Source organism: Candoia aspera, chromosome 6 (genome assembly GCF_035149785.1).
Source record: "Candoia aspera isolate rCanAsp1 chromosome 6, rCanAsp1.hap2, whole genome shotgun sequence".
Taxonomy (NCBI): Eukaryota; Metazoa; Chordata; class Lepidosauria; order Squamata; family Boidae; genus Candoia; species Candoia aspera.
In genome coordinates this window covers 59,706,140-59,731,796 of record NC_086158.1, presented here as the reverse complement: position 1 = coordinate 59,731,796, position 25,657 = coordinate 59,706,140, and the positions used below count along the sequence as shown (strand labels likewise).

The 25,657-nt window shown below is 42.0% G+C and overlaps 1 protein-coding gene across 1 annotated transcript in view; it reads right to left on the bottom strand.

The window, feature by feature from the left end:
- GRK5 (G protein-coupled receptor kinase 5) overlaps positions 1-25,449 on the bottom strand; it is a 180,236-nt gene extending 154,787 nt beyond the window's left edge. The window contains exon 1 of the mRNA XM_063307246.1: positions 25,141-25,449. Coding sequence (XP_063163316.1) covers positions 25,141-25,192 — 52 coding nt within the window. The 5' untranslated portion in view covers positions 25,193-25,449. The remainder of the gene's footprint in view (positions 1-25,140) is intronic.
- Positions 25,450-25,657: the final 208 nt, after the last annotated feature.

Sequence of the window (25,657 nt, the reverse complement as noted above, 5' to 3'; positions counted from 1 at the left end):
CCCTACCCCCAATTCTGCTTTTTTTCTCCCAAAATAATATTACGCTAAATTTCATTAAGCAGCAGCTATAGGCACCACCTGACATTATCATAATCCTCTAAAAGTCAAGGATAAATGCCTGAATATTTTTCTTATATAGCTTTTCTATTTCAGACAAATAAGCAATAAAAGAACATTTAGCCACAGCACAGGCCACCCACATACAGATGTAAGTGGCAGGAGCAGTAGAGTGAGTTAACTTTGGTTGACGTGTTTTTCACCATTTTACTCCTGATAATTCCATATACACATTTAAAATGATTAGGATTAACTGGGTGCTACTTATTTCTTTCACTGCTAAAGCTGTGCTTTCACACATTTGATTCAGAAGTTGTTTTTAAAACAACTGCTGTAGCAACCCCTCGAAGCTCATTTTGCTTTGGCTGATTTGTCACCCAGTGATTTTGGCAGGATACTTTTGCAGAGATATATGCTGGTGAAACCTGTACTAATTTACAGGCTTCACCAGCTCCTCTCAAAGTGTTTTGGCAACAAAATGAAACAACCCTTTTTCTTTTGGCCATGAAACAGACCTGAAGTTAGCTTAAGAACAGCCTCCATACTCCCAGAGTATACCAGAAAAAGTGTTTACTAGGTCAGGAAATGGGACAGAGATTCTGTCAATACATCCGCATATATGCACCATATTGCTGATGTTACTGTACCAGGTTTATACTTACTGTAACTTACACAGTTAAGGAAGAGAAGGCATGGGAACATGAGACCCAAAAGCACAATTGTTACAGTTCGTTCATCTCAAGAAGAAACTACAGAATACATAAAATCTATAAATACATAAAATCTATAGATCTTCTGGCTTTTGTATTTAATCCCTTGTAAGCACTCAATATCTGGATTCAGAATTTTTAAACAAAGACCCCTTGGTTTTGTTTTTTAAATTGCCACCCTATACAGAACGGTTAAAGAAACTTCCCTCAGTGAAAACTGAGGATAGTACTGTACCCCCACCGAGACAAAGGGCCACTTCCTTTGCTCCCACAAAAATGGTGGAGATGAAGCCAAGCATGGGAAGGCAAAAGTATAATTTTTTTCTCAGGCCTGTGCTGGGCAACAAAATCAGGAAGAAGCATAAAGTGTAAAGAAAGGCAGTGATGGAAAAGTCTTGCAAGGCGAAATTGAGGAAACTAGGCATGGAAACTAGAATATACAGAAGACCTATATAGGAAGGATAACAATATCGGGGATAGCATTGACGGTGTGGTCAGTGAGCTAGAGCCAGACATCCTGAAGAGTGAGGTTGAATGGGCCTTAAGAAGCATTGCTAATAACAAGGCAGCAGGAGACGATGGTATCCCAGCTGAATTGTTCAAAATATTGCAAGATGATGCTGTCAAGGTAATGCATGCTATATGCCAGCAAATTTGGAAAACACAAGAATGGCCATCAGACTGGAAAAAATCAACTTCTATCCCCATACCAAAAAAGGGAAACACTAAAGAATGTTCAAACTATCGAACAGTGGCACTAATTTCACATGCCAGTAAGGTAATGCTCAAGATCCTGCAAGGTAGACTTCAGCAATTCATGGAGCGAGAATTGCCAGATGTACAAGCTGGGTTTAGAAAAGGCAGAGACCAAATTGCCAATATCCGCTGGATAATGGAAAAAGCCAGGGAGTTTCAGAAAAAACATCTATTTCTGTTTTATTGACTATTCTAAAGCCTTTGACTGTGTGGACCATAACAAATTGTGGCAAGTTCTTAGCGGTATGGGAATATCAAGTCATCTTGTCTGCCTCCTGAGGAATCTGTATAACGACCAAGTGGCAATGGTAAAAACAGACCACGGAACAACAGACTGGTTTAAGATTGGGAAAGGAGTACGGCAGGGCTGTATACTCTCACCCTACCTATTCAACTTGTACGCAGAACACATCATGTGACATGCTGGGCTTGAGGAATCCAAGGCTGGGGTTAAAGTCACTGGAAGAAACATTAACAATCTCAGATATGCAGATGATACCACTTTGATGGCTGAAAGCAAAGAGGAACTGAGGAGCCTTATGATGAAGGTGAAAGAAGAAAGTGCAAAAGCTGGCTTGCAGCTAAACCTCAAAAAAAACAAGATTATGGCAACCAGCTTGATTGATAACTGGCAAATAGAGGGAGAAAATGTAGAAGCAGTGAAAGACTTTGTATTCCTAGGTGCAAAGATTACTGCAGATGCTGACTGCAGTCAGGAAATCAGAAGACGCTTAATCCTTGGGAGAAGAGCAATGACAAATCTCAGTAAAGTAGTTAAGAGCAGAGACATCACATTGACAACAAAGGTCCGCATAGTTAAAGCAATGGTGTTCCCTGTAGTAACATATGGCTGCGAGAGCTGGACCATAAGGAAGGCTGAGAGAAGGAAGATCGATGCTTTAGAACTGTGGTGTTGGAGGAAAATTCTGAGAGTGCCTTGGACTGCAAGAAGATCAAACCAGTCCATCGTCCAGGAAATCAAGCCAGACTGCTTACTTGAGGGAATGCTATTAAAGGCAAAACTGAAATACTTTGGGCACATAATGAGAAGACAGGACACCCTGGAGAAGATACTGATGCTCGGGAGAGTGGAGGGCAAAAGGAAGAGGGGCTGACCAAGGGCAAGGTGGATGGATGATATTCTAGAGGTGACGGACTTGTCCCTGGGGGAGCTGGGGGTGTTGACGACCGACAGGAAGCTCTGGCGTGGGCTGGTCCATGAAGTCATGAAGAATCAGAAGCGACTAAACGAATAAACAACAAGGGTGGGGGTGGAATAAACTACACTTTTCAAACTGCTCGAAGTATGACATACAGAAGAACAGCAAGCCCTGCTCAGCAGTGCAAGACACAGAATAATGGATCTCAATTCTCAAAAGGCAGCTTCTCACTGAATATTAGTAAACACTATCAAATGGGAAGAACAATTCAACAGCAGAACCAATGGCCAGGAAAGGTGATGAGCTCCGTTTTGCTGGCTGTGTTAAGATACTCTGGATTCCTAGATAGAGCAGGGGATTGAATTCTATTTTTAAAAAATCCAAAGGGCTGCTGCAGATTATATATTTAATATACCATGGAATTTGCCCTCTTTATGTTGTCTGGGTAGTTAGAATCCATATTCCACAACCTTGATGTACTAATTCTTGCTTATAACTTGGTGGCAACTTTTGGGGTAAGGCCACCCTTGGCTTTGACTGGTGGTCCAAGAGGCAGTTGGGCCAGGATCAAGAAAGAGGTGGAGTCTATTTAAAAAAACACAACAACCAGAATAATATTAATATAAATTAAGTACTTAAATCATATAACATTATATTAAATTAGAAACATGGGGTACAAAATGTTATATAAAATAAACACAAATCAGTGGCACTTTTGGAAGGGTTCTGGGGGCCACACCCAAGATTTCTGGCAGTCTTACGTGGTGGGTTTCTTTTCTATATCAAGTGTAGAACTTCTTCTTTCTCGCCCTAAGAGAGTAGCATTCATAGATTCAGCAGCTGCAGTATAGCTTGAAATCACACTTTTTTTTTCTTTCAGGACGCAGTAGAGTTTTTGCCCAGTGGATGAAAGCAGGCAAGCAAGGAAGCTGATAGCAATTGCTAAAAGAAGAAACAAGCAGGCGACTGCAAGTGCCAGACTATATTAATTGTTCCTGTATCTAACCTTCAAGCCTTCAGATGCTAAGGAATAAGATTCTGCATGGAAATCACCTCTTGCAACAGTACTGGCATTTTTTTTTTTGCCCCCACTAAAACAAGAGCATCTGCAATATTAATTTAATACAGTATGGTATTAAAAGGAGTCTGAATTTGGGGCCTAATTTTTCTCCTTCCTCCTTCAGAAGAATCCTTGTGTGGAATACATTTCCCAGATACTTTGAGATTAGAGACAGTATTTTTGATGAGTACAGGTGATATGTACAGAAACTCTGCTAACACAAAGAAGAGATGTTTTTATTCTCTCCACAACACTGAGTAGCACTTTAGTAAAGCCTCAGCGAAGAAAATTAATTTATATTAGTGTGACCAAGAGCACAGTTGGTAATGTAATACATTGACACAGACAGCTTACTAACTCTGGCTCACCGCACATTTCCAAGCAAGTTGCAACTGCCGTAAGGTTGGGAGCCTGGGACCCTTTGATCCTGAAATGGAACTATGCTCACCACCATTTAAAAATGCTCTGCAGCTTGACGGGGGGTGGTAATCTGGATTGAACTACTTCTTTTTCCTCTTCCTCTTCTTTCTCTACCCCATGTTATATTGGAAACATAGAAATATTGAAAAATATACTGGAAATATAGAAATATAGAAAAAAGAGTTGCAGTATTCTGCCTAATCAGTTGTTAGAGACAAAATGACAGTTACAACTGTTCTTCTCCAAGTGCCTATTTAGTCTGTGTGATACTTCAAATGAGGCGGCAATAAAAAATTGTAAAATGGCCTCTCTAAACCTGACTTGAGGTTTAGAAGTCCAGGCTGGGGATCATTTCTTCTCTTAGAGGCTTTTTGGATAAACTGGATGAAAACATAAGTGGTAGATATGCTTCTTCATGGTGCTTTTTGCAATTCATATCTACTCTTTTTACACAGAGTTGGGCAGTTTCTTGGTGATGGGACCTTGCATGCTAGAATCATCAAGGTTGGTGAGACCCATTAGGTGTGGGTCTTCTTTGGCTGCTAGTTCCTCAGTCAACATGTCCCATTGCTTGGGGACATGATTGTGTGCTATTTTCTAAAAGGTCTTTGGTTCTTCATGAGTCACCTTCTGTCAGTTTAGTTGCACCTTAGTGAGATTCTAGTCTGTTCCAGACAAGACAATGCTCTCAAAAAAAAAATTTTTTTTTTTAAACTTTCTGAACCCTTTCTGCTTGGGTGACAAATCTGTGCTCCAGCTATTTTATTAGGACGTTGCCCTGGATGCAGTGGTTGGGAGAATTAGTTACAGTTGAAGCCACCTGTCCAGCTTAATTTTCAGAGCAATTGAATTTAATGAGTTCTGAAGTCACAAGCTCTTTCTTAGCTAGTTGCAAGCTTTAGATCAGGCATGCTTATGGAGGGTTGTGTGTGTGTGTGTGTGTGTGTACTTAAGTGGAGATCTTCGGCTTAATTGCTATATGCAGCTCAGAGGTGTTAGCTGGGTTGTTGCCTAAGGTCTGTTGTTGCCATACTCATTTGTAGAATTCCTTGGAGTGGATCAGTACCTATGATCACCATTATGAGACCTTGTATAATGTCTAAGGGGTACTATATGAGCTTCTAGCCCACAGGTGACATTATCTTCAAGGATATCAGCTTCATCCACTGTGTAGAATCACAATGCAGTTATCATTGCATTGGAAAGAAGCTCTAATCTGGCCTTCTGGAGCTCTTGAGTTCCACAATCTGTTCTGCAGTCTTCAGAATTGTGGGGCGAGAGGGGGGTTAAGGGGTCAAATACATTCTTGCAGTAGCTTAAGGCATCCATTTCTGCTCTTGAAATCCCTGAATTCCCCTAGCACTCCTAGGGCCACCCACTTTGAATAAATCTCTCAATATATTGTGCAAATGTTCTATGTAGCCAATGGAAGTTGTACATTCCTAACAGGAATAACTTATTATCTGAAGGCTTGAATTTAACATTTTTGATGGGATTTCTGAAAGGTAACGATATTTTCTATAGAGCCTAGACGTGGAAGGATTCTGAAAAATACTGCTGCCACCTGATTCATCTTTTAAGTGCATCCTTAATTTACATTAGAATACATCTGCTTATCTTTGCGGGTGCCATGAGACTTCTTATTGCTTCTGCTTGCCATGTCCCATGATACTCTCTCTGAGCACATGTGAAGTTTTTTTTTTTTATGGATTAAAAATGCTCCATCCATGTAGACGAATTTAATGTTGTCAGTCTCAGCCTGTCTGCAGAGAACAGTGTGACTCTTGATGCTACAGAACCTCAGGTGAGATGGTAGACAGCAGCCACTGAACCAAAGGATAAAAACTTGGTCAGCACACTTACTGAAAAGGTAGCAACAAGACCAGGTAGACCCACTTCAGATGGGAATTTTTATACTTGTTCCTTCTCTGCCTTTACCTGCAGCTTGAATTAGTCGCCCTGAAAAAAGAATATGCTTCTCTCTTTTCTATGAAATTTTTCACTTGCTGATTTCTTTGGTACAGAACAAAACGGAGACAGCCACTCCTAAGTTCAGTATGAAAATAAGGTTTCACAGGGCTGTCACTTTTATGCATTTACAGAATAGCATAGCTTCTCATAGCGTGTTCATGTCCCCAGCTGCATGACAATTGCAATCTTCCACAAAACACCTTGCACTATGCTACTTTAATGCACAAACATTTGCTGTGCAACCACATTAGCATTTATTTGTGGAGTTTTATTCAGCTTCCCCTATCCCTATAGTGGTCAAAGTAGCTAGCAGTGATAAAATAGCAAAGAGGTGACATGCTTAAAGCACAGCCAATGAAAGATCCCCAATGCTTCCACTGTGCTCCTGCCATTATACTCCATTGTGCCAAGCTCTCTCCTAGTAATCCTATCTCTTAAACAAATATGCATGAAATGGTAATACAGAGACATTTTACGCATGTCCAAAGGCATTTGATTTCCAGGACAGACTCTTAGGCCTGAAAGTTGAGTAGCTCTCTATTCAACCTTGGCTCCAATTAAAATGTGTCTGGGCACCCCCAGAGAAAAGCAGCTAAGTACAAGAACAGGTTGTATTTTAAGCAAGCTACCTTAAGACATTCCACTGAAGTAAAGATCTGCAGTCAGTGCTGGCATTTTAGTTAAATAGAGCTGAAGTGATCTGCCAAGCCTGTCACTTTACTGCACAATGATGTGGGGTTTCAGAAATTTTTGGCCTGGAAAATTCTCCAGAGAAAAATTCTTATGCTAGGAAAAAAAAATTATAGAGGCTAATTTGCGTAGGGTAATTTTTAATTTGCATCAGAACATTTTCCAATGCTAATCACCCTGTGCAAGTTAGCCTTAGAGGATGGTCAGTAACCTGAAGTAAAAAAACTTTCCATGGAAAAATGTTCATTTTGGAAATTTTTCTACAATATCACATATCACTAATTGTGTGAGCCTGGGACAGCATTACTATTGTTTGCATTATTTGGTCTCTGATTAATTTTAGCTTGTGAAATAGTTCTATGGCTTTTTTCAACATATCAGACAATGTCCAACACATGTGGATAGGAGAGAAGAAGACTGCCCCCAGCGAGTCCCTTATCTCAGACCTTCACTGTAGTTTCCCTCTGGTGAAAGTCATGATGAGCAGACTTTCTCCAGCAAGGACACCTTCTCCATAACACTTCCTGTAAAGCCTTGAGGATTACAAATGGAGGACTGTTCTGCCAAGCCAACATTCAAAGTACATCAGATAGGAGAAATGCTGAAGGCCCCACAGATTTGCCCTCCTCCTGAAATAAGACATAATACTGGCAAAATGTATTTTCCTATTTAAGAGAAGGACATTGCTTGTATCCTTTGGAACACCAGCTGTAAAATACATCTTTTCTGTTTGTTTGTTTTTATTTATTTATATGATTTCACTGTTTAATACCTCATAAAAGCTATACGTGGAATACATGAATACCACAATGGACAGACCAAAAACACCTCTGGATTATAAAATAAGCCAGTTTCAAAACAAACAAAAGGTGAGATGAGATTAGCTTCAGTGATCACAGTATGCAGTATTGTACCTTTGGGGTGAGAGGGCTGGATAGCAATAATCAATCATTGATATATTCTGAATTAATATTGTGTCAAACAGTATTTTCATGTGGAAGATAAATCAAGCTCTTACAGAGATCCTGTAATGCTACCTGGACAGAATTATGAGGTTGATGACAAACTAGAGCTAACATATCCAGGCTATGGTTTTTGCTTTCAAAGACAAGGAGCCAGACAAACAAGGATCAAGGATGTGTTGAGTTTATATATTAGCTATAATGTGGTTTGTTTGGTGTTGGCTTTATGTAATGTGGGAACTCAGTCCTTCTACTCTATGAATTGTAATTTATGGGTTAGTGTGATGTGGAAACTCAGTCAATTATAGCTTATTTAACAACCTTGCCTCAAAAATTGTGTTTAGAGCAATGTGTGACCCCAACTCCTTTCTTCCCAGCTGATTTTTTTTCCCCTGAACAGTACACTTTGAAGAACAAGCAGCCCCTGGAGCTCTGTAATAGAACTTTTAATTCCAAAACTTGCCAACATCAAAGTAGGTGAGATCATGAATCTTCTAAGTTTCCTTGACCCACTAAATTATGCTGCTAAAATAGGAGGTGCAATTCCAGAAATACTGGTTATGTATGCCATAAGTTACGATATGGCAAATACCAGAACTTGGGGCAGCAAGGATTTTGCTACACACGTTAAATACAAATGAACTGGAACTGAAATTGAGGTTTTTTTAAAAAAAAATTCTCAGCCCCAATGGGCAGGAAACAAAAAATCAGTGTTTGATTGGAGGGGGTAGCACAAAAGGGAGTCAGGTAAATTCCTTGGATCCACCAGTTTCCATAACTGGTGCAGGAATAAATTCATCTGTTGCTAAATAATATGATTCTTCTCTTTTTATGTTAAAGACCAAGCCTTGCTATTAACAGAACACTCAGGAAATAGATGCTAGCCAGGACTGGAATTCAACACAGGTGACCTAGAAAGACTATCATTTCTGGATTTGGTAGCCTCAGGATAAATCATATTTTATCACAGAACTACCAAACATAACATTCTCCAACATTTAAAATGGATGGTTTACAAGACTTTGTCAGTAAGTGTGACCGCTACCTAATGCACCACATAATAGGTGAGGAGAAAGTTATCCAAAAATTCTCAGACAGCTCCTGCTAATCAGAGGGAAATATTTATATTAGGATACTAGATAAATCGACTGAAGCAGCTTCCAGTGTTCCCAGCCAGACTCTGGACTGGTGCCAGTTGCATAGCAAGGCTCAACTGTCCTGGAAAGCCAGGACATGAGTACAAATTATTTGCCTTTAAAAAAAAGGGGAAGCAGGCCAAAGGTTGCAAATCTGGTTTGACACCTGAATAACCCCTGCAGCAGGCAGGGGTGATGCCAGCTCTGAATAATCACACCATGCTGCTTTTGATCAAAAAGCTGTAATACTTTCCTTTACACTTCTGAAAGAGCTAGAGCAGTGAATCGTAGAGATACAGCCTTGTAAGTCACACTCGCCATGGATAGGAAAAAGATTCTTCAGTATATTTCAAAAAAATAAACTCTAGAAATTCCATGAGACTTGAATATTTGTTGGCTCAAGCGGTTGTCATTTTTGCCACATTCCGTAAGATTACTCCATAATGAAAAGAATCAGTTTAATTAGTTCCAGTTGTTCATGCATCACTAGACTTTTACACATGGAGGGTGTTTTGCATCTGCAAAGCTTGTTGGCTAATTGCTTGTGTTCTGTTTGTGTGCAAAACAGATAAAACCAAATTTAGAAAAGGTTGCCACCACATCTGTTAAGAGCAGACATATTTTCAATCAGCTGCTGTTCCCGTTTAGCCTTCTTGGAATGAAGTGGTAAACCCACACAATTCATAGATTGTTCAAGGGTTGCATGACAAGTAATGTCTCTACCTCCCTAACTTTAGTTTACACAGAGATATTTTAATTAATGAAACATGAAAATAATCCTTGAAATGGGCTCTTTTGTTAACTGTATTTATTTTTTCACATAATCACCACCATTTTGCCACACACTTCTGCCAACAATGAACTAGCTTCTTAAAGCCATCACAAAGTCACTCCATACTTTGTCTCTTCAACCAGGTCCTGACAGGCCTTTCTACCCCTTCATCTGAGTCAAAAAGATGTTCATGAAGGCATTTATTTAATTTTGGGAAAAGTTGGAAGTCACATGGCACCAAGTCAGGGCTGTATGGCAGTTGAAGTAAGATGGTGAGATTGCCTTTTGGGTGGCTTGGGAATTGTCTCTTGGGTGATTTGAGAAGTATGAGGCCTAGCGTTGTCATGTTACAGGACCATTTCCTTCTTGTTTCCAAACTCTGCTTAATCAAAGTTTTAAATGTTGCAATGTACCACTCTGAGTGGATAGTGGTGCCAGGTTCAAGGAAATCCATATGAGTAACACCATTTGCACCCAAAAAAACAATAACCATGCCAAAGCCCATTTTCCCCCCCACAGATAAAGCTTTGTAATGATATTCCATGGACTGATGCTTTGTTTCTGGGTTAAAAAGATGATCCTGTTTCATCAGCTGCCACAATGGTGGTGTGAAGAAATTACCTTTACAGTAATCTCATAGCAACAACTGCTGGCAAATTTCAATTCTTGAAGCTTTCATCTCTGCCATCAGCACATGACAAACTCTTCTTGCACAAACCTTCCAAAATTGAAGAACATCAATAATGCGACATGCATGTTCCTGTGAAACCCCAAGCTTGACAGCAATTTCCCTTCAAATGATCCACTGATTGTCCTTAGTCATCAACTTTTCTCATGTGAAATGTGTCAGTTGCTATCATACATGGTCTACTTCATTCTTGATCATATATCAACTCTTCCCAGTTCACCATCTTTACTGTTTTGGCCCAGTGATGCACAGTACTCATGTCAACCCAGTCATCACCAAAAGCAACCTGCATTTGGTGGTGAATTTCAAATGGGGGGACTCCTTCAGCAGTAAAAAATTCAATTGCAGCATGTTGTTTAAGTGCATTGGTGAGTAGTCACTGTAGGCTTCCATTTCACAAACAATAGCAACACAAACTTTTTCCACAGCAAATTCCTGTCAACTGAAGTGAAAGAACAGATGCTAAAGAACATGTCGGGACTTCTAGAGGATGAGTATTGCCATCTCTTGGTAACTCACAGAATAATTACTTTTCATTCAATCTTGTACATTGCTCCTGCGTTGAGCAGTGGACATCCTCAGTGAAAAATGAGTCTTGTTTTATGATGAACTGAGATCAGGTTAAGACTTGGTGCCATAAAAGATCCAACCCCAAACCCTGAAAGAAATGTAATTCATAAATAGATCTAGTTTTGGATACAGCCACTTAATAAATCAGAATGCTAGTTAATTAGGGTACTATGTTGGACTACAACTCTGAGGATCTGCATCATCAATACAGTAAGTGGCCTAAGTGTCCAAGGTATCTGAAGTTCATTAGGTTAAAAAAGGTTAGAGTAGAATCTACAGTGTAACAAGTAGAAGCCAGAGATTATTCAATTATTGCACATGGACAGCCACATTATTTTGAGGTTTCTATTCTAGATTCATCCACTCTTAGAAGAATTAAACTAGCCAATCAATGATCAGAGTCAAGGTCAAGTCAGATCCATCTTTCCTATAATATAGGAAAAGGTACATGTTGATTTCTTCTCTCTTGTGTGTTCCTTCTGTGTTCCCTCATCCCAGCAAAATCCCAAATCTTTCACAATTTCCCAAATTTCTTCCATATTTTTTAACATACAAAATACCAGCAGGTGGAAAATAATGAAATAAACAGCAAAAATTACGATGTTTCATTGTATAACACATTGCATCCTCGGTGTGCAATTTTAGTAATCTTAGATTTTCAGGTTGCCTCTTATATACAATACTACTAATAAGGTAAAATATTAACTGTATATTTACTGGAAAATACTGTAATACCATCTAATCTCTAATAGTGTCCACATCCCTATTTAAGAGAGGATGTCCAGAAATTGTTTGCCTACTATGGTAAATGTTTTCATGGGATTTTACTTGCTTTATAAACCCCTCAATGTAATGGTTGCCTATTCTAAAACACCATCAGACTCATGAGCAGGATCACAAAGATATCTGATTTATTAAAGAATAGTATGCAGGATCACAAAGAAAGCTGAGAATGAAAAAAGCGTGCCAAATGCAAACTAAAAACCCTCGGTACAAATGAGATCCCTCCCCCTGTAGAATCTTCCCAAGCTCACAATCCCAGGTGCTCCTAACGGCTTCTGATGGTCCGTGGGAAAAGTCCTTGAACAGAGCACATAACCCAAACACATTCCATTGAAATGAACATAGATACAGAGCTTGGCACAAGGTTTCACAGCAGCTCCCTCCCAAACAGAAACGTGCATCAGCACCATGGCATGTGAAACATTACGATGTACAGTGCACATTGAAACAGTGAACATGACATACTGCCCCCCAAAAGAAAGAAAACACTAAGCGGCAGGCTTCAAAGGGTAAGCCAAGTGGAAACGGTTAACTAAATCAGGAGCATTAATGTGGCGAGCAGGCACCCATTCAGGATGAGGAAAGTGTTTCCAGCAGATCAGATACTGGAGGGTGCCTCGAAGCTTGCGAGAATTGAGCAGGAGGAGGAGGTTGGGGATGCCAGCGGGAAGAGTGGTGGACAGACTTGAGCAGGCTGCAATGGAAAACAGGGTGCAAGCGTTTCAAATTGTGAGGCAGGTCCAACTTAACAGTAACTGGATTGATAAGACCAACAATAGGGAAAGGACCAATGAACTCGGGAGCAAGTTTTTTAGAGGGTTGTGGGGACTTGATGAATTTGGTAGATAGATATACTTGATCCCCAATTTTGAAATCGTGTTGCAAAGAACGACGTTTATCGGCTTAAACTTGTAAGCAGCCTGGGCATCAGCCAAAGCCTGTTGAATCACCGGCCAGGAATCAGCAAGCTTAACAGCCCAGTCAGAGGCAGAACAGGATTGGGGAGGGGGTTGTGGCAGCTCAGGGATGGGAACAAAGTCGTGACCAGAAACCACACAAAAAGGGGTCTGCCCAGTACTCTGATGGACAGCATTGTTGTAAGCCACTTCAGCAAAAGGGAGCAAGTCCACCCAATCATCCTGATGGTAGTTAATGTATGCTCTAAGGAATTGTTCAAGGGCAGAGTTCAAAATCTCAGATCCGTCAGTCTCAGGATGGGACGATGTGGACAATGCCTGTTTGGTGCCAATCAATTTTAAAAATGATTTCCAAAACTGGGAAGTAAACTGTGTCCCGCGCTCGCTGACCAAACAGGAGGGGCTACCGTGGAGACCGTAGATGTGGATGAGAAATAGGCGGGCCAATTGCGGGGCCGATGGGATGGACGCACATGGAATGAAATGGGCTTGTTTGGAGAAAAAATCTTTTACAACCCAAATGACAGTTTTCTTCTGACTGGGAGGTAGGTCCACAATAAAATCCATAGAAATCTCATCCCAGGGACAGGATGGGCTGGCCACTGGCTGTAGAAGCCCCTGTGGTTTTCCTCCTTTTCGCTTTGACATGGCAGAAACAGGACAGGAAGCAACATAGTCTTTTACATCACGCCTTAAGGTTGGCCACCAAAATTGACGGTGAACCAAATGCAAAGTTTTGACAAAACCAAAGTGTCCAGCAAGTTTATCATCATGGGAATGCTGCAAAACATCAGCTCTTAAAGTTTCAGGCACATAAAGGCGGTGTTCCACCCACGCCAGACCTTTTCAAAAGAAACATTGTCTCTATTAGCTAGCAACTAAGTGTCAGATTTCAGTGCCCGGAGAAAGTCCTTCTGTAACTGACAAGGAACTTGCACTTTCCGCTTCCCAGACGGGGCTGGGGGCGGGGTTGCCTGCGCACGGGTCTGGCTCTGAGTGATGGCAACCAAGCCCAGTTGTGGTTCAGTGAGAACAGTTCCAACTATATCTGCCATGTGGTCAAGGTCCTGAGGTAAACGTGACAAAGCATCGGCCAGAAAGTTTTTCTTTCCCGGAATAAATTTTAACTGGAAGTTAAAGCGACTGAAAAATTGAGCCCAGCAAATTTGTTTAGGACTGAGACACTGGGGGTGCGGAGGGCTTCCAAATTCCTGTGATCAGTCCAAACCTCGAAAGGGCATTTAGCACCTTCAAGGAGGTGACGCCAGGCTTCCAAAGTGGCTTTTACAGCAAAAGTCTCTTTTTCCCAAACATGCCACCGGTGTTCAGCTTCAGAAAATTTCCTGGACAAATAAGCGCAGGGTTTCAAGTGATTTTCAGAATCTCTCTGTAACAATATAGCCCCAACTGAGGAGTCAGAAGCATCAACTTGGACCACAAAGGGGCGTTCAGGATCGGGGTGCTGTAAAATAGGCTCAGCAGTGAAGAGGGTTTTTAACTTCTCGAATGCTGCCTGGCATTCAGGCATCCAATTCAGCACTGCCCCAGGGTTTTTTACTTTGTGTATCTCCCTGAAACCCTTGGTATGGAGTAAATCAGTAAGGGGCAAAGCAATCTCAGCGAACCCCTGGATAAATTGTTGTTGTTTTGTTGTTTATTCGTTTAGTCGCTTCCGACTCTTCGCGACTTCATGGACCAGCCCACGCCAGAGCTTCCTGTCGGTCGTCAACACCCCCAGCTCCCCCAGGGACGAGTCCGTCACCTCTAGAATATCATCCATCCACCTTGCCCTTGGTCGGCCCCTCTTCCTTTTGCCTTCCACTCTCCCTAGCATCAGCATCTTCTCCAGGGTGTCCTGTCTTCTCATTATGTGCCCAAAGTATTTCAGTTTTGCCTTTAATATCATTCCCTCAAGTGAGCAGTCTGGCTTTATTTCCTGGAGGATGGACTGGTTGGATCTTCTTGCAGTCCAAGGCACTCTCAGAATTTTCCTCCAACACCACAGTTCAAAAGCATCGATCTTCCTTCGCTCAGCCTTCCTTATGGTCCAGCTCTCGCAGCCATATGTTACTACAGGGAACACCATTGCTTTAACTATGCGGGCCTTTGTTGTCAGTGTGATGTCTCTGCTCTTAACTATTTTATCGAGATTGGTCATTGCTCTTCTTCCAAGGATTAAGCGTCTTCTGATTTCCTGACTGCAGTCAGCATCTGCAGTAATCTTTGCACCTAGGAATACAAAGTCTTTCACTGCTTCTACATTTTCTCCCTCTATTTGCCAGTTATCAATCAAGCTGGTTGCCATAATCTTGGTTTTTTTGAGGTTTAGCTGCAAACCAGCTTTTGCACTTTCTTCTTTCACCTTCATCATAAGGCTCCTCAGTTCCTCTTCATTTTCAGCCATCAAAGTGGTATCATCTGGATAAATTGGCGATAGTAATTACTGAACCCTAGGAAACTTTGCAATTGCCTCCGGGTGCGGGGACGTTCCCAACTTAAAATTGCCTGAATTTTTGCAGGGTCCATTTCAATGCCCTTGTCAGATACCCTATAGCCTAGATAGTCAAGTTGGGTCTTGTGAAACTCACATTTGGAAAGCTTGGCATAAAGCTTGCCATCTCTAAGCTTATTTAACACCTGTTTGAGAAGGCGTTCGTGTTCCTCCTCGGATTCAGTGTAAATGAGCACTTCGTCCAAATAAACCAGGACCCCTTTAAACAAATGATCATGTAATACTTCATTAATCAATTGCACGAAGACTCCGGGCGCCCCTGCCAACCCAAAAGGGAGGACTTTGTACTGAAATAAACCCAGTGGACAATTAAAAGTGGTTTTCCACTCATCTCCAGCTCATATGTGGATGCAGAAATAGGCTTCATGAAGATAGAGCTTGGAGAAAATCTTGCCCTTAGACAAGTGAGCTAACATGTCCTTCATGAGTGGCAGAGGATATCTGTTGCAAATTGAGATGGAATTTAACCACCGATAGTCCGTACAGAGTCAAAGCGTGCCATCTTTCTTTTCCCGGAAGAGCACAGGTGTCCCAACTGGAGAATTTGCAGGTTCAATAAACCCCCTTGACAGATTTTTGTCAATAAAGTCCCGTAATGCCTCAAGCTCCTTCTGAGTCATTGGATAAATTTTTGGCTTGGGCAATTGAGCGTTGGGAACCAACTCTATTGCACAATCAGTTTTCCGATGGGGGGTAGCTGATCTGCTTCCATTTCCCCAAAGACATCTGCAAAGTCTTGGTACCGATCGGGCAAGCCTTCTAAATGTGCCAAACTAGGGCGCGGCGTGGCAATTGCAGCCCTTCCAACCCCCGCCCTTGAAGCTCTCTCCGCGGTAGGGGCTTGGTAAAACCCATCCTTAAAAGTCAGAGTTCTGTGTTCCCAATTTATATGTGGGCTTCGATAGATCAACCAGGGGATCCCCAGAATTACCAAGGGGTTGCCAGCAGGTGCCACTACAAATTTTAAAGTCTCACGGTGGCTGCCCATTTGCATTGCGACAGTTCCAGTGAAATGGGTTGCCACCCCCCCCCCCCCCGCCGTTGAACCATCCAACTGTGTGAAGATCAAAGGCTGCTGGAGGGGGAAGCTAGGCAGGTCCAAAGCAGCCACCAGATCAGGGTGAATCAGACACCTGGAACACCCAGAGTCAACTAAAGCCCAGACCTCTGTAGTCTTTGTGCGGGAGCCCAATTTCACTTTTACTGCTAGAGTGGGACAGTCAGCACTCACCATAGCATCCTCGTGCCGATCCTCCTTCACCTGCCCGCAGGCACTCTTCATGGCAGGTGGCTGGCGTTTCACGCCGGCTCCTTAGAGTCATCTTCAGCCTCTCCCGAGAAGTAGAATACTTCCTCAGCATCGGCTGCCCCCTTGGCTGCTGTCATCCGCCATGAGGGGAGCAGCGATTTGGCCGGCAGCTTGCCCACTTGATCTCCAGCCTTGGCTTTTGGGCAATCAGCTGCTCAATGCCCTTCCTTTCCGCATCGTAGACACTGACCCCTCGCATAGCGCTGATCTCTCTCCTCTTCCCAGGCTCTGTAGCCTGGCTGGGTGGAAGTTGCAGCACTTTGGGGTCCCCTCATGGTGGCTGGTTGTTTTTCAGGTCGTTTGGTTTGCATGAAGGTATGCTGGGCGTGCTCAGCCTTGCCAGCCAGCCAGATCCATTTGTACAATGTCTCTGGGTCGTCTCTACACAACGCCCACCGCAGGACGTCCCGGTTGAGTCCCTCTTTAAACCGTTCTATTAAGGTTGGCTGAGACCAGTTGGGGATTTTCCCAGCTAAAGCCCTAAATTCCAGGGCGTAATCAGCTAAAGACAGTTGGTCCTGGGTAAGATCCTTCAGTGCCGTTTTAGCTCTTGCCTTGGCTAGAGGATCCTCAAAATGCAGCTTTAACGCCCACATGAAGTCCTCAAAATACTCAAGGTCAGGGGAGTCAGCCTCACTTAATTGAACATACCAGTCAGCCGCTCGTCCCTTCAACTTGGTGGCAATGGCAGTTATTTTAGCCTCTTCGGAAGGGAAGTATGTTCCAAACTGCCTCATGTAACTTTTAGCATTAGTGAGAAAGAAAGATAACTTGGTTGGATCCCCATCAAACTTGACAGAAAAGTCTTTCAGCCCCACTCCTGTTGGAGCTGAATAAGCAGCTGCTTGAGTGGCTGGGCCCCAGGTTACAGCAGTTCTCCCTCCTCGGGGTGGGGACACTGGTGGTCGAACTCTGCGGGGTGGAGATTCATCTCGGCGCCATCTCCGGCCCCGCTCCTCCATGGAGGATGATTGTGTGGAGCTGGAATCTCCTTCGCACCTCGGCTGCCCCCCCCCCCCATGATAGAGACAAGTTTCTTAATATGTACTCCATCGATTCTATTTTGGCCTCCACCACTCCTAGCCTTTCAGGGGTTTGAGATTCCTCCCTCCCTCGCGTGTTAGACTGTCTCCTTGTTGATACCGTGGTAGATTCTACGTTTGGGGTCAGCGGGAACCGATACTTCCAGGACGCCTGGGACGTCCCTGGCTGGGGTTCTCCCATTTCATCCCAGGCGATCAACTCTGCGGGCGATTCGCTGGGTGCCGGTTGCTCTGGTTCTCCCCCATTGTCAGATTCCTCCACCTCAGAGCAGAGAACACTCAAACCCAAGACTGAAGCTCTACAAAGATATGTGGTTGATAGCATTTGCAGAGTCTGCTTTTCAGTGTAAGGCTGGCTTCCCTTTTCAGCCATGCAAAGCATTGCAGAACCAACATCCAATGAACACACAGCTTTGGAAGGCTGGAGCTTTTCTACTTAAACCACACAGTTCTGTAAAGAACATGCTAAGGGCACTGACTTTAAAGGAGATTGCACAAAGCCCTGCATCCTGCTCTGATGTAACATCTTGGCCAGGATGGAGTGCTAAACCTTTCTTCAGACAAACAGCAGCACTAGATCACACGTTTGATTTTTTTCTTCTGCATGAGGGCCATACTTGTTCATTAAGAAGCAGGCAAGGAAAGTAGCAGGTAGAGCCAGGGCAAAAACTAATTTCAATTCTATTTAATTATAATAAAATGTAGTATGATTATTCGTTCATCATATGTTTTATTATTTTCTGTTCAGCTACATTAAATATTTTGTTAAAAGCTCTTGGTTGGAGATATCCATGGATCTTGGTGTTACGTGGCCCTGGAACCACCAGCCTTGTGCCTCCATACTAGATGATGAAACAACACTGATTTTTAGAATGGGCATGGATGCATCCTTATAATTATGCATCCATGCCCATTATGCAACACTCCAGTTAGTTTTCATTTCTTATGGAGAAGGATGGTCGCAGTGAATAAAGGCAGTTGAGGGCCTCTGAAGATTCAGTACAGCATATGCTTTCATGACTTATTGCCCACTTCTTCAAATGATGGCAAAAGACTTGTGAGGCTATCTTTCTAAAAACTATAGGCAAGATACAAGGTTTTTGAAATATTTTACTTGAAAAGTTTTTCATAAACAAGTTTACTGAGTCAGTGTCAATTCATTCATACCAATATTTTAATTCCTTGTGTTATTGATTCTACTTCTCCTTGGGATTCTGGATCCAGTAACTGTAGAATTAACAGTTGGATAGCTGCATAGACATGACTATAGCACATGTATTTCCCCCCTTATATTAGTTCATGGATAAGATAGGATATTTGTACACATTGCACATTCACTTGAACTTATACTAATAGAACTTAACATATAGACAGCTATCAGCTTCTGACAAACGAAGAGAAATAAGCTTGATAGCTTAAGTACAAGAAGACTGATTTCATTTCTTTCCCATTATATGAAGTTTAAAACCATTCTACTAAAACTGTCTCTAATTTCAGAAGTTGTAATGGAAAATGCTTTCAATTTCTTCATTTACTGAGAGTAAACATTGCCTATAATGACTGCCGGTGGCTTACGTTCCAGAAAACACTTGTAAAGTTTATTGTTAAACGTAATGGCCAGGCTTACAAGTTGCACTGGGTCATGTTTTCTTTAATCATGACGTGACAAGTAAGCACAAGGACTAGATTCATATGCATATGGATTCACAGAACATGCTAAGCCAAAACAAAACAATCTGCATTTTGGCTACGCACAGGAACAGAAAAGAGTTTTCAACCTGGGGACACTTCCTTGTTTTGTTCTGCCTGGGGGCCATAAGGGGTATGGCTGGTGATATGTCACTGAAATAGATATGACCAAAATTTCCTAATTTTGTCCCCTAACTCACCCAAAACAAGAACTCCAAAAATTTGGCCCCAATCTATTTTGAGATGTTTTGGGATCTACCAGTGGGATGCATATGGGTCTTATGCAGCCCATGGGCTGCCCACCCAAATTAAATTGGGAACAGTTGTAGAAGGATTTCCAAAACGAAATTTGGACAGTGAACCAGTGAAGTTTCTTTACTGAATCTGTGTTTGAACAAATTTATTTTTAAGCTGTGCATGTTTCTCATAATTCTGATAGATCAATAAAGATTAGTTATAAAAAAAGAAAAGTCATAGGATAAAGCACAATCCTGTTAACAGTGGGATTAGTTAAATAGATTTATTTACTTCATATTTACAAAGTATTTTCTCCAGTTATTTCATAATGCTGTATTTAAGCTGGATGGCAGAAGCAAAGACTGGACAGATGAGTATTTCCCTCTATGACAATAATCTTTAGTCTATTTCTCAGATGCAGTGCTGACATCACTTTTAGACGACATCTCTCATTTCTCAAACATGATGGCCTTTACACACGCTGTTATTTTAAGCGTCTAGGCAAGTACATTTTAGAACTCTGGCCTTCTAAAATACTTTGACATAACTTGGTTTATTCTTCTTAACACCTGTAACTGAGCTTTTACATGCTTGCAGTATATCACATCATGGATATGCTGAGTGATTTTTCAATTATGTGTCATCAGGTCAGTTTTGATTCTTAGTGACCACTTAGTGATTTAAAGATAGACCTTTTCCAGGATGATCTGGCCCTTCAGGTCTTTCAACAGTGCCCTCATCACTGCTGTAATCAAGTCCATCCACCGTGCCCCTGATTGTCCTCTTCTTCTCTTTCTATCCTTTCCAGCATTATAGACTTCTTGACTGCTGAGTATTTGCGTAATGTGTTTGAAGTATGACAATTTGAGCCTGGGCATTTGTCCTTCAAATGAGAACTCTGGATTGATTTGTTCTACCAATTGTTTGTTTTCTTGGTTATCCAAGACAATATGCTGACTTTTTATTAAAGCTAATTTTCAATAGTATTAGGCAGCTCCTATTTGGCTTGCAATAACCTAGACAAACACTAGATCGGAGCAAAAAGTTAGATTTTTCTGTATCTCTTTGCTGTTATTTAGTGATAATCCAGATATTTGCTGCCCAGATATGGTATGCCTCTGTAGCACTCCAGACTATGTTTAGATGCAATAGCTGAAGTTTATAATAAACACATTTTGCTTTAAATTCTGATAAATAAAGCCAAGATGCTGAAAAATAAGATGATTAAGAGACAAACTTTGTTTTTACAGTAGTGTTTGTAATATGGTTTGGAGCTGATGTGTGTTTGCAAAATTAGTTAGCTTACTCATGCATGTTTTTCAAAATTTCACAATAGAAACATGAGCAGCAGACTTGTCTACATAATTGGTTGATCTCGCTCAGTATTATCTACACTGACTAGCTGCCATTCTCAAAAATTTTAGGCAGGAACATATCACAGCTCTCCCTGGAAGCATCACAAAGTGAATCTAGGACTTTCTACATGCAATATATATCTCTGCTGTTGATACTTTGCTTGAAATTTTATTATTTACAAATTGTAGCGAAACATTCAACATATTTTGATATAAAGAAAACTGGAAACTGAAATGTTGTTCCTGTGTCCAAAAAGATCTGTGTAAGAATGCAGTTCATAATTACAGTACCATTCCATGAACTGACTTTTAAAAAAGTACTAACTTAATTGCATCTTTCTACATTGCCTTCCTGAACCTGGTGCTCTCCAAATATATTATGACTCTCAGTTCTAACACATCTGGAAATCACATGTTTTATTTTATTATTATATCCACTGATTATTTTATTAGTATATTTAGGTACAGCCAGACTAAAAAAAAATCCCAGTAATTTACATCATAGAAACATAAAAACCCCTAAAAACCAAACCAAAGTACCAATCTACCATAGTGCAATATGTGCTATGGTGCTCATTTTCTCCCTAAACCCCCTTTGGGAATTTTGGACAATGTCCAAGGAAGATCTCCATTAAACAAAAATTTAAAAGCCTTTCCTGTCCATTTTAGTGCTTCTGATAGAGAAGCTAATATGGTGGCAAAGATATTTATTGCCCTACATCTTGAATTGCTATGAAACTCTTCGGGGAATCACTATAAAATGAAAGAGCCACACTTCAAAGATAGAAGTATTTTGCAACCATTGAATCCAGTTTTCTCCTTGCTGCCTTCCAGATACGTTGAACTATGATCCAAGAATTCCCAATCAGAATGTTCTAATCCCTCCCCTCCCCACAAACAGCAAGAGAGCCTGTGGCGGTGAAACTCACCGCAGATTGAAGTCCCAAATATCTGGCATCTATTCTTTATGGAATGAAATATTTACCAATATATTTCCATCCCACATTACTGTACATAGGGCCCTCAAGACAGCTACCAATCAAAACAAAATAATAAAATGAAGTAGAATCTGATAAAAACAGTTACAATTAGATAATTCAGATTAAAAAGACCTGGCTAAAGCAGATCATGACTCTCTTCCTGAAAGTGTAAAGAATGGGGGTTCAGTACATTCAAGACAGCTTGACAAAGAAAACATACAAACAGTCATCATTAGTATAGTTTTGTATAAATGGAATAATAGAACAAGACAAACTGTACCCATTCACAGAGACTCCATCATCACCACATATATCAAGTTCTGCTCCATGCACTCACGGTAATCCTCCTTTGCAATGGTTGCACTAATACTCATATCCATAAAAGGATAATATCAAAGACACCAACATTAGAGCCCAGAAACCTTGTGCAAATAAACTAATATAAAAGAGAATCAAAGAAATGTGTCATCTGACGCCTGTTGACAAGTCACAAGATAGTCTAAATCCATCCTCAGTACAGCCAACAAGAGGCAATTCAGGCACTGCATTTTTACTACACAGCCCTATATGTCTTCTAGGAAGAAAAGCATGAAATGTACTCACAGGGTAGAACCCACGAAGAATGCCTCTCCAGCATTAAGGTTTGTCAGAACTGCATGTTTTAGGAAACCATAATATATAGGAAGAAAATATCTTGGGTGAATAATTCCTGAGCTTCCAATATAACTGATAACATAAACCATGAGTCTGTAACCAACAATCCATAGTTCGTAAGCACACATGGTCTAGCACAGGGTTTTTCAAACTGAGTTCTATGGAATCCTAGGGTTCCATGAGACTAAGGGCAAAAATAAGGGGAAAAAATTCACTTGAATGCAGCCGATTTTCTGCCATTAAAACTTTGTTCTGGTTTTGGGATTTTTTAAAAAAAAACTAGCAAATTCTGTGATCTGAAAAAAAAATGGAAAAATCCCTGTCTAGCACTCAGCAGATGTGAGGTCTAGACCTGCCTTAGGCGTGAAAACCGGCTGGGTGACCTTGGGCCAGTCACTCTCTCTCAGCCCAGCTCACCTCACAGGGTTGTTGCTGTGGGGAAAAGAGGAGGAGGAAGGAGTAATAGGTATGTTCCCAGCCTTGAGTTATTTATAAAAATAATAAAGGCAGGATAAAAATAAAATAGAGAAACTATAAAGTGTCTATAAGAGGATCGCCCAGTCACTTAAAGTACCCTTACAAATTAAAGAAGACATTTACGCAAAGAGAATAATATTTATACCTCGATGATATAATAGCCATATATTTATTTCACCCAGACTCATTTATTTCACATACACTCATACAGTACATCCCGGTAATAAGGTTTGGAAGTTTTTCTCAAGCCATAACATGTGTAATAATGTTCTACCACAAGGTGGCTCCTCACAGATGTTCTGTGATCACTTTCTTCCCTTAGCATTCAGCCAGCAGCTAGATTTCCTTGCTTAGAAATCCTAGGGCCTGGATTCTAGCGATCCACTAGGGCTGAGAGGAGATTTGTTTATTTTTAATTCTCAGTTCAGCCATATAGAAACACTGGGCTGAAAGCTCTAATCAAGATGTAAGGATACATGGCAAATCTACAAAGATCTTGTAGGAAAGAGTTATCAAATTCTCTTCTCAAGTAAAGCAAATTGTTCTCATGCCTCTCTCCCTTAGCACATGACCTCACCCTTTACTTGTTGGACTCTTGTTTTTTGTTTTTACACCGAAGAATTAACTTCAAAAGTATCTTTGTGCTATTACATAACTGTGTTCGCTGGGGAATCAATTACTTTGAGTATTGGATCAGGTCCCTATGAGACACAACCACACAAATATAAGAGGGTTTCTAGAATTAATATAAGAAGTTAGAGGAGATGCAACTACTATCTTCAGTAAGTCTTAAAAGGCATCAGTAAGTCTGAGGCAGCCATCTACTGACCCTTCTCCATCAACTTGTGCAATTTAGACCAGAGTCCTTAACTGAGAGACCATTAGCATGTATTTTTAAATTGATAATTTTATAGGTAGTGTGTTCTTTTTAAAAGCACTTCACTAGGGGAAGGTGAAAGAGGGGGAGGCTGACTTTAAGTGTACCACCCACCACTGGATTAAAGGACATTGGGTGGATATGGCACGAGGGGAAATAAATGCCTCAAAAGGATGGCTTTTCTGGGAAGCGACTGCAATTGCTCCTCCCTGCCCTCCCCCCCAATTTCCCAGATAAGAAACACTCCCTTATGCATCTGCTAACCTAAGACATCTAGGCACAGCCATAAGAGGTTACAGGAGCCTGCGATTCCAGCCAGGGGATTTTTCATTCATCAAGCGCGGCGAATGAAAGCTCCCTCCAAATACTGCAAACTGCGCGCTCAGGAGCTAAGCTTTTCAAAGGTAGCGATCTTTCAGAGCCCATATCCTCCTCCGAGAGGTTCAGGAAGAGCCAGGAAAGAAAGAAAGGAAACAGAAGGCATCCAGTCATTGAAGTAGAGAAACCCTTTTCCCCAGCCAGGCCACGACGGATGGTAAAACAGATTAAGAATCGTTGGTTAAAGTGATGAAGTTCGGAATGACCACAATTCCACTAATCACGAAGGGCTGACAGCAAGACCGTAGCTCCCTCTCCCCGCTCCAAATATCTTCCGTGCATACGCACTTACCGGCTCCTGATCTTATGCAAAAACAGATTTCCCGATCCCTTAACTGTGCCTTATTGCACAGCTGCGGGGGGGATGGGTGGGGTGGGTTTTTCATATGCCCTTTGCAAGGTAATTGCCTTCCGCCCTCACTACATTTGAATCGCTCTCTCCCCTTCTTCTCCGCCAGGTTCAGTGACGTGTTTATGACATTGATTTAAAAATGAAATACCCCTCCACCTCCGAGCGCCCGTTTTTGGCACACACCCCTTGTGCCATTGAGTCGATCCGGACCTAGAGCCCGAACTATTTGTATTTGCAGACGTGCGAACCGTGAAAGCGAGCATTCATCGCTGACCTTTCCAAACAATACATGCGAAACCCCGCACATGTGAGGGGCGAGACGGAGGCGAGAGAGAGAGATCGAGAGTTGGGTAGTGTTTCAAGTGTACCTCGAAAAGAACCACTTCTCCGAGCCCGCCTTAGCGAACGCGCGTCCTGCTTCTCGCAAGCCAAGGCTGTAAGCCCCGCGTTCTCACCAATGCTCGGCTCCAGATGAGATTGAACAACACACTCATGCACGCAGGATGCCTTATCTTCACCGTCACCTTCCCGCCGCCGCCGCCGCGCTTGGCATTGCTTCGCACTGCCAATGCGACAGACAGCGAGAGGGAGAGAGGGAGAGAGGCTTCGCGCCCCGCGACCTTACCTTCTCTGGCTTTGAGCAAAACCGTGTTGGCCACTATATTCTCCAGCTCCATTGACAAGCTCAGTCAGGACGCTGCAGCGGAGGATGGGGAGCTTCAGGAGGCACTCGCGCTCAGCGTCTGACTACGGCAGCGCAGCACCAATCCCCTGCCCTAGTGCATTCTTGCGCTTCTTTCTTTTGCTTCCTCCGTCGAGATCCTTCCTTGAGAAAGAACCACCGCTTGCTCGCTGGCTTGCCTGCCTGCCTGCTCCCTCTCCCTCCTCCAGTCCGAAACTCTTCCCCCTAGCTTCGCGTACCTCGGTTACTCCATTCTCGGTGCCTACATGTAAAAGCAAAAAGGAAAAGCCCACCCTCTCACCCCTCCTCTGCTGGGAATGTTTCAGATGGGCGGGCTTCTCTCCCTCCCTCCGCGGGGGTGTGGTACTATGAAGCTGGTTCCGCAGCATTGCGCAGGCGCCATGCTCAACAGCTGGCTCGTTCCTCGGAGCGGTGGGCTGAGCGTGTCGGGAGACGTAGT